Source organism: Pteropus alecto, unplaced genomic scaffold (assembly GCF_000325575.1).
Source record: "Pteropus alecto unplaced genomic scaffold, ASM32557v1 scaffold276, whole genome shotgun sequence".
NCBI classification, from domain to species: domain Eukaryota; kingdom Metazoa; phylum Chordata; class Mammalia; order Chiroptera; family Pteropodidae; genus Pteropus; species Pteropus alecto.
In genome coordinates this window covers 2,774,304-2,784,942 of record NW_006438074.1, presented here as the reverse complement: position 1 = coordinate 2,784,942, position 10,639 = coordinate 2,774,304, and the positions used below count along the sequence as shown (strand labels likewise).

The 10,639-nt window shown below is 35.5% G+C and overlaps 1 protein-coding gene across 1 annotated transcript in view; it reads right to left on the bottom strand.

The window, feature by feature from the left end:
* SYNE2 (spectrin repeat containing nuclear envelope protein 2) overlaps positions 1-10,639 on the bottom strand; it is a 272,180-nt gene that overhangs the window by 226,126 nt on the left and 35,415 nt on the right. The window contains exon 2 of the mRNA XM_025049097.1: positions 5,924-6,053. Coding sequence (XP_024904865.1) covers positions 5,924-6,002 — 79 coding nt within the window. The 5' untranslated portion in view covers positions 6,003-6,053. The remainder of the gene's footprint in view (positions 1-5,923; positions 6,054-10,639) is intronic.

The following is a 10,639-nucleotide window of genomic DNA, read 5'->3' as shown; positions in this document are numbered from 1 at the left end:
TTTCCCTGGCATAGAAGCAGTTCTCATGAGTTTCCTTATAAATGGTATCTTTTATCTACAATTCATTTTAAGCAGATTGATATAAAATAATATTGAATGGCCTTATTATTTGCTGCTATTAAAATACTAAATGAAAGCACACTAAATAAACACAGTTAATAATTTGGACGTTTTATGTGCTACCACCATTATCTTAAGCAGCTCAGCTTCTAAACCTTGGAGCTGCTCTACCTTTTTATCCATGTTCAATAGTTGCAAAGTCCTACTGAGTCTTCCTCTTTAATGATTTTCATATCTGTCTCAGATTGTCATACTCACTGCTGTAACTCTAATCCAGGCGAGCACAGCTCAACATCCAGACATTTGCAAAGCTTTCATACTGGTTCCTCCAACGCTACTCTCTCGCCCTTTTCGAGTCTTCCTGTGCCTCAAAACCAGGTTAATCTCCTTAACGCACAACTCTGACCTCTGACCAGATACTATATTATCATTCTCAAGACCCAATAGCTATCAACTACCTAAAATCAAAATCCCCAAACTTCTTGGGTTTGAATTCAATTCCCTCGAGGATCTTAATATGAGAAATATTTCCGAAGGGATTCCTACTTTGGTCTCACGCTAAATTGAATGGCAAAGAAAGTCCCTTTCAACTTGAAAATTCTGTGATAGTTATCTATCTTGATCCTCTACTGCTCACATAATCATATCAATCCAATACTTCAAAGAATTATTCCCTGAACATATCCTTCCCACCTGAAGAGCTTAGGAGAGATGTTATTTCAAACAAAACATGCAGTTACTATTTTCTTGGGATAAAAGGAAAGGAAGCACCTATTCTTTTGCCAGGAAAGAAATCCAATGGAAAGATCTAAAGAAATTCTATAATGGACACCCAGGTAAAGCAATAACTTTTAAAGACAGTCATCGGTTTTAATAGCCTGAACTTTCATATATCAAGTTCATTTAAAATATAGACCACCCATAGTAGTACAAAATGCACTAAATTACATTTTTACATTAATATTTTCAAATTCACAAATGCTATTCCTTTCTCCTCCCAACGATCCAATCAGTTCAGTGCTATTCTCCTCACTGGACTCAGAGAACATAAATATCTCCCTACAAAAAGGGCCCTCGAAAATTCCTTCATAAAGACATTTTCTCAAGATCACACAAAAGATGAGCAAAAAGATGAAGTAACTTGTTTATTGTCCTGCTCTATGAATTTCAGCAAAGCACTTCCTGATTCCTTAGGCCTGATTCCTTGAAGGCCCTGCACGCACGGGATATCTTTTTTCATAGCATATCAACAACGAATCGCCACATTTTCATGCAGGTATTTTAATCTTTTCTTGAGGATATTATTCTGAGTCAGGGTATGGCCAGAATAGTCTCATCTTAGATAAGTTTTGGCTAAAATAAAGTAGGCATCATAAGTTAAAGAGGCATCTAAATAAGGTTCTGAAATGAGGGGGAAAAACTTTCTTATGAGCAGTGATCCTGAGCCTCTCACATTACATAAAATCTCTTTTCTCATATTACTCCAAGGATCATTAAGCACATGTGAATTTTGTGAAATACAAGGCTGCTTACATAGCATACAAAGCCGAATGCTTTTAAGACTATTGCCAAAAGCCTGCAGCTCAGTAGTTGCTAATGCACATACTATGTTCTATCAATTTTTTCCTAAATAACTAATCCTGCTATGAAACCAAGTTACCTTCAGAAATATATACAAGTTCCTTCTTTCCTTCCTTCCTCCTCACTTTTTTCTTTCTTCTCTCCCTTTCTTCCTCTCTCCTTCCTTTCCTCCTTCCCTCCTCTCTTTTCTTTCCTTTCTCTATCTCCCTCCCTCCCCGCTCCCCACAACTAGGCTGAAAGAATTATTATAAATTTGCTGAAAACAATAAAGAACTTAACTTAAGGAAATCTATTCATTTCACAATTAAGCTTTCATTCTATAGTCATGGGACTTCTTGGCTGGTATCCCAGAGGGTACCTGGCTAATGTGAGCATCCCTTGCCCAGTGTCATTCTCACCACATTATAGTATTAGCTTTCCACCTCTGTCACTATAGAACAATGCATCCAGCACCATGATCCTCTAAATACATCATGAAAGAAGATCATTCACGCTGGTAGTGAATGTACATCACATTTCCACTGCAAACATCCCATACTCATCTCCTATTGTAAAGCAGATTTATAACCTAATATGATTCAAAACACGCGAATAGAAACCACTCATTTCTCAGTAATTTGCTAATTATTTTGAGCTACTTGTGAAACTGAGATCATTAATGTTACTTGAAGCTGCTCGACCATATTCTGGCTATAAAAGTTTGCTATGGATTAACTGGGATAAGGCTAAGATTTAAGTGGATTTTCCAGAGAAAGTTGTTAGGGAAATTCCCTCTTTCAAATCGTTCTTTAAAATGTGTCACAGGGGGTGTGGTGTAGTGGAAAGAAAACTATCTTCCAGGTCGAACTCAGCTCTGCTGCTCACTAGTATCTGACCCTGGGAAGGTAATTCCATCTTCCTGAGCCACAGTTTCCTTCCCTGTGCCTTGAAGATAAAAATATCTACCCTACAATGCAATTGTGAAGATCAAATGAGATAATGTATGTAAGAGTGCTATGTAAGCTAGAGCATGTACATAAAAGTCTTGGAGCACACTTTGCACTGAGGAAGAAAATATTAACTATAATAACTATAACGCTATAAGTGCTAAAATAGGTACTATAGGAGAACAGAAAAGGAAATGTGAATCTCAGCCAAAGAGAGCGCAGGGCTCAGGAGGAGGCTGAGTCTGGCTGACTTTGAGACTGATAAGGGGTAGATGAGGGATGGATAAGCTGGACTTCTCCCAGTGGGAAGAAGAGGCAGGGGAGCTTCGGGGGGTACAACCTGAACAGAGGCACACAGGACGGGGAGTATGGCCCCTTAGGGAGCTATGGGGATGGAGCACAGGGTATACCTGTGGGGTGAGGCAGGAGATGAGGGCAGAGAGAAAGGTAAATGCCAGAAGGAAGAGCCTGTGAGCCACATCAAGAAGTCTAGACTTCATCTCACATGTGTTGGGGAGTCCTGGAATAGATATCAAAACAAACAAACAAAAAGAAAACAGCAAAAAACAGATTTCTGGTTTATAATGTTTTCCTATCAAACATGCAGTTCCTACTCTAGGTGTGTGCTTGTGGGCAAGAAATCCTTTGAGACAAAGATTGTCACCGTAAACATATAAAAAGAAATTACAATGCATGTATTGAACTTCTACTCTGTGTCAGGTACTGCACTAAGCCTTTTGCATGCACTACTGTTCATCTTCAAAATGTAGTTGCAACATAGGCATTATCATCTACATTTTAAATATGAGGACACTGACTCAAAAAAGATAGTCTCTTGTCTAAGTTCAAAGAACTAGCAAGTGACAGAACCAGGAAATTAGTTTTATCATATGGTCTGTAACTATATATGGTGTTGGGGGTACGAGACTTATCAAAGTTTTATCATATGGTCTGTAACTATATATGGTGTCAGGGGTACTAGACTTATCAAGAGAATCATTCATAAATTATATAAATGTCTAACCACTATGCTATACATCTGAAATTAATATAATATTGAATGTCAACTGTTGAAAAAAAATTTATTTTTTTTTTAAAAGAAGAAAAAATAAATTTGTTTATCTATTTACTGATGCACTATCTTCCTGATATATTTTAGGTTACATGAGTTACTATTCGCATGCCACCAAAATTTCAGAGAAAAATAAGGGCACTGATTTTTTTCAGTTAAATGAAAATGTGATTTCAACTATTTATGAATATTATATAATACTATAAAAAATGTAGAGAATTTTTTAAATTCTTACCTAAAGTACTACCTGTCAACATATTATGTTTCTTAGTCTACATAAATTACATATTTATTTTTAAAAGTCTGATACAAAAAGGAAATACAGATGGCCAATAGGTATATGAAAATATGCTCAAGTTCACTAATCATCAGAGAAATGCAAAGTAAAACCAAAATGAGATATCACCTCACACCTATCAGAAGGGCTATCATCAATAAATCAACAAAAAACAAGTGTTGGCGAGGATGTGGAGAAAAGGGAACACTCATACATTCTTGGTGGGACTGCGAATTGGTACAGCCACTATGGAAAACAGTCTGGAGGTTCCTCAAAAAATTAAAAATGGATATACCTTTTGGTATTTGGATATACCTCCTGGGTATTTATCCAAAGAAAATCAAAACAGTAATTCATAAAGATCTATGCACCCCTATCCTATGTTCATGGCAGCATAATTTACAACAGCCAAGATATGGAAGCAACCTAAATGCCCATCAACAGACAACTGGATAAAGAAGTTATGGTTCATACATACAATGGAATATTACTCAGTCATTAAAAAAATGAAATCCTACCATGCAATGACATGGATGGACCTAAAGGTTATTATGCTGAGTGAAGTTAAGTCAGACAGAGAAAAATAAATACCATATGATTTCACTAATATGCAGAATCTAAGGAACAAAAAGAACAGACTAATCAAAAACAGACTCGCAAATATAGAGGACAATCTGGTGACGGCCAATGAGGAAGAGGGTTGGGGGGCTGGGAGAATGGGATGAAGGGTTAAAGAAGTACAAATTAGTAGTTGATATATGGTCACGGGGATGGGGAGCACGGCATAACGAATACAGTCAGCATTAATGAAATGGCTAGGTGTACAGCCAGAGGAAAGAACGAGCAATCAGGGAGATCGTTTCATAAACTATATGTCTAAATCAATGTACTTGAAACTAATAATAAAATAAAATATATTTTAAAGGCCTGATACATACAGGTAGAGTCTATTGCAATAGCTATTGACTTCAAAGTCAAGAATCTCATCATTCAAAACATTTTTAATTAAAAAGAAAATATCAGAAAGTCATTTTGAGATTTTATCATAAATGTCTCAAATAAATGTAATGTACAGCATGGCAACTATAGTTAATAATACTGTATTGCATATTTGAAAGTTGCTAAGAGAGTAGATCTTAAAACTTTTCATCACAAAAAAAATTCTGTAAATATGTATGGTGACGGATATTAACCAGACTTATTGTGGTGATCATTTCACAATACAAAGAAATAGCAAATCATTATGTTGCACACCTGAAACTAATATAATGTATGTCAACTATACCTCAATTAAAAATTAATAAAGAAAATTAGAAATAAAAATAATAAATGACTCAAAATCTATGGCTTCTAAGTAACATTCTAGGAATGTTGCTTAATACCATAGTTCATAATCTTAACATTACTTTAACATACAGTTACAAAAAAAATTTGCAAAGACTTGCCATAGCCGTATTTCTGGTACACTAACTAACTTTAATCAGCTCCAAGATTTGCTTTATCAACAAAGGTAGAAAGCCTAGTGGCTAATGAATTTTCAAAGTACAAAACAAACATTGCCAAACTCCACTAAAGCACTTAAAAAATACAGACTACTTACTCTGCATAAATATACACATGATTCACATGATTGAAATGTCAACACTCACTCATAATTTTACTATTCCTTTCTATTAGTGCAAAAGAGGATGTACATTTAAAAGAGGCTATGCATAAAGATGTAAAACAAGTACAAACAATACCAAGCAAACTATGGTTAACTAATTCAATTTTCACTACAAATAAAATACACTCAGAGTGAAAAACTGAGATACCAAATTCCTTCCAGGTATTCCTTAGTTTCTAGAGAAGTGAGCTAGCAATAAAAACATTTAAGTAATATATTAAAAAGTTCTACAATTGGAAAAATACATAAGAGAGACAGGAAGCGATGAAATTTGTGAAGAGACGAGGGAGGGTAAGGTTTCCACAGTTGCTATGGGTGTTATCCGACTCAATCTTAATTACCTTGCAGTGAAATATGGAGATCATCGATGCCCAAGGAAACCTGTTCATCTTCAGTGGGAAGCACAGGACTGGATGCCATCCTTTGATTCAGTGGAGATTACACCATGTCCATATCAGTTAAAGAAATGAACTAAAAGTAAAAGGGATAAATGTTCATTAGTAAGTCCGCTGCTTTGCATTTCCAGTAAACATGTATCACCAGAGAGTAACTGAAACCAAAACCTGCCCTCCAAAAGCAGCAGAGTTTTCTAGAATTTCCTTCGTTCATGAGGAACAAAGTGACTACGCCTTCTTTTCTGAATCATAATCAAGATTTTGCCCTGGGACCTATTCATGTTCACTGGAGTTGCTGGCAGAACTCCAAAAAAGCCAGCATTGTGGATTTCACATCTGTGGTGAAAAGGAAAGCTACACGGTTAGATTCCATATCTTGTCTAGAGGAAGCACAGTTGACACAAACTGGTATCTTAGGAGTCTTTGTGTGTTTTCTTGTCAACCTTCACCCGGCAAAGATTTTCTTTAAAGTTTTTTATCTAGCTTAATTCCTTTTCTGCTCCATAAATGTTACCATTTACTAGAACAGTAAGAGCTGACCCTGCATAGCCTATAAAGTGAAACTAAAAAATACTATATTGAAAGAATGTTTAACGGGTTATCTGTTAGAATGAATTATTTTCCCAAGTACTTGTCTTTCTCCCTACACATTTCTTTCTCTTTCCCCACTTTGACTCTTAAAAAATCCTTCCAGTAAGAGTAATTCTTACTCTGCAACTCTAAAAGTATTGCTTCATGCATGTGTATGCCACTATTAGTATCTTGGGGGTTGAGAATAAAACATTGACTTCTCTCATACAGATGATGATTTTCTTATCAAAATAAACCTAACCAAATATATAAAAATATAAAATGTATTAGAGGATAAAGAGAGGGATGAATAAATGTACAGATATGTGGTCAAGCAAGGATAGCAAAATGTTAATGGTAGAATCTACGTGTTGGGGATATCAGTGTTCACTGTAACATCTTTTAACTTTGCTACATATTAGAAATTCTTCATTAACAAAATGTTGGGGGAACTAAAAACTAAATAAACTTGAGGCACCAGCTAGATACAATCATATTAAAATCACTAATCAGTTAATCCTACAGGTAGACTTTAAAATTTCTATCTTGCCTTCCCCACTCTCTTTTTAGCACCCACAACCCCTTCTATTATCTCTCCCATGGATCACTCTGTTGTTGAAGATTTTACCCACCAAATAAACTATGTATATTAATTAATAATTAATTGTTTTATCCTCTGAATTAAGAGGAATCAGAGACCACCTGATGCGATAGTGTTACTATACTGAGTTGGTGGGATTCTAAACCAAAATAAAACGCTGTTTGTTAGTTCAGGTGAGCCTGTGCAGCCTGAAGAAGGATAAAGGTAAAAATATCCTCAGCTTCTGATGTACTGAGGATCTCCACTCCCCCTTCCTGTACCCAAGGGCTACTAAACTCAAAGCAAAGACAGAGAGCACTTCATGATGTCAGGAAACAAACTGAATTCCAGAATGAATTTCCTAAGGGCACCCACTATTCCCTGCTCGGACTATTTAAACAAACAAATAAAAAAGGGTAGTAACGGTAGGAGCATAAACATTTTTATAGCACTTACAATACACAGGCACCATTCGAAGCACTTTGCATATATAATCTCATCTAATCTTTATGACAACTGTATGAGTTAAGTACTATAATTATCCCCATATTTGAAAAGACAAAACTGAGATACACGAATGTCATATACAGCTGTCCATGGACACATAGCTAATAAATGATGGAGCTAAGATTTGAACCAAGGTGGTTTTGGTTTCATACTCCATGTTCTTCACCAATACAAGTTGATACCTCATAGGGCTAGCTGAAACTGCCCAGATTTCATTTATTCTTTCTTTCCTCATTTACTTAACAAGGATTTTTATGTGCTAGACCCTGCTGTCAAGGAATTCAATCTTCTATGAATGACAAATCAATAGAATATTGAGAAAAATCCTCTAAGAAATATATGCAGAACATTCTATGGAAACAAAGGAGAAGGCGTGCCCCCATCAACCTGAAGCTGGAAATAGATGTGACTGTCAGGAGTGTACTTATTATAAACAGCTTTTCACCCCAAATAGTCTTATTAGCATTATTCAGATAACACCTTGAATTCAATAAGAATATCTCTGAAAGCCACTCATCACCATTCAATATTAATCAAATAAAAGGTAATAAATGTAGAGGAAAGAATTTCACTTTGCCTTATTTATATTAAAAATAAAAATAGAGCAATAGAGAATAAATCGACAACCAGAGAATCAAGAAATGTTCCTGTGAGAAACTGGTACGTGGGATTCATTATAATTGTATATTAAAGTTGTTGAAAAAAATTAGTATTAGTCAAAAAAATGTCTAGACTTAAGAATAACTTTGCCTGAGAGGTTATTTTAAACAATGAAAATTTATTGGCAAAAAGTCAACAATATATAATAATTATTTGTTTACTGAAAAAAAAAGAATGAAGGCTCGGCCAAAACCAAAGAGCTTATCAACCAGCCTCCCTGAGGGCCATCCTATCATTGGTGTTCAGACTTCCCCATGCGGAGCACAACAGCTGCTTTCTCAGGGAGGATCAGCGCAGTAGAGCCCTTCCCCAGTGCTCCTCACAGCTTTACTTTTCCTTTTCAAATAAAAGTTACACCCAATTCTGTAACAAATCTCATTTGCTTTAGAATGAAAATAAATTAGACTAGTCTTACAAGTGAATAATGGACCATCTTCAGGTACATAACCAAAGACTGGGCAAAGAATTAATATAGTGGCATTACAGATTCTAAGATCAAGTGGAATCGTATGGAATGACGTTTTAGAAATTCATGTATATTAATATACGTGCTTTTACAAATGGCATAAGCTATTTTGAAACAACTGTGGTTTGCTTATGCAATATATCTTAATATGTCTCTGGTATCTCTAAAATCTCAAAACACTAGAGAATTTCCCCTTTTTAAAGAAATCTTGGCATTTACTTTGTAGTATTAGAATTTTTTTCAACTCAAAATGAAATCTGAATAGAGATTATTGCTAATGAAAGCAATTCTAAATGAATTTTTTATTCATTTTACTTATCTGAATTTTAAATTGTTCAGATGAATACATAATTCTGCTACAGTAAGAAAAATGTGTTTGTTTCTATTTTAACTAAATGACAATGGGAACTAAGGTATTATTTGGTTCAGGGTCAGTTCTATGATCCATATGCTATGAAATCTATATCTGTATCTTCTTCTTCATAAGGAAAAAAATACTCTCTTGACACAAGTAAAACATTAGAAAAATTCTCTGAGTTTGTCAAAAATTTCTGGAAAAGTCTCTTTAAAGCCTTTTTGGTAGCTCAACAAGTCTCTTATTTTCTGATTATTAGGTAGTTTGCTAACAAGCCCTGCCAATTTTATAGCACTGGCGAAATCACTGTGTCAACAGGGAGAAAGGGACATCTCTATCTTATCTTCAAAGGCTGATCAGAAGGTGTAACATAGCGGGATGTAGTAAGTACGCTCAGTTACTTCTTTAATGGTGATTTAAATGTTAACTTTTTTCCCTGGGGTGCCTCCCTCCTTTTTGTCTTTTCTTCAGCTGTTATTTATTGACCACCTAGGACATCTGAAGGCTCTCCCTTCTGTCAGCTAAGTTATAGAGCTATTCCTTGCAACTGACAGTTGTTAACTTTGATCTGCTTACAAGCTCACAGAAGAAAGTTGGTGACACATTTACAATAAGTGTCCTCGTCTTTTTTCCATTAACTTTTCCTAACTCTGTTATTACTTATTTCTTCATCATCATCTGACCAGAAGCAATCGGTGCAAACTCCCACACCAGATGATTTTTAAAGTCTACTCTATTATCTCTTTTCAGGCACATTATTTTTTCTAATGACCACCATAAAATGCGAGAAAAATCATTCCTATCCATTATCACTACACATTTGGGAAACAAACATATAACAATACTCTGGCTATGATACCACTGTGCTTGCTGCCTCACAACGAAGCAATGTCACTCTTCAGCTAATACAAACTGAGCCACTAAACCACCTACCTCGACCATGATAAAAGCATTCTGACTGAATGTAGCCAATTCCCTAAAAGAGCCCTCTGTTGGCCTTGACCAAGTCCCAAGTGTTCTGAACCGCAGGGTGCAGTGCTACAGAATGAGAATGACATTATTTACAGGTGGTTGTTGGAATTCAATGAACAAACACAAGAAACTAAAAAATGACAGTAACGACTAACATTATTGAGTGCTTACTATGGGAGATGTATTACAATATATAAACGTTCTTTATTATAATTTGTGAAATGAATTTGTCAGGATTATTCTATTTCTTAATCAGCAGTAAAAAGTAAAAGCTAGTCATAGTACTAAAATGAAGGGTAAAAAAAACTTAAGGAAAATGTCCAGCGCTACAAAATCTTATGTGTTAAATCAGCACCAATCCAGAAAGCATGCACTCAGAAAGTAATTATTTTTAATTTCCGCCAGCACATTTTAACCTAGAAATTCTGCCCTTGCACGCCACACTCACATTTTCTACAGCTCATAATTCCCCCAGCAAATGTTCCGTGCCTTTGGTACCACCATGTCCCCAATCTCCCAAAAACCCTGGAGTTAACTTTAAGTTACAAGTAC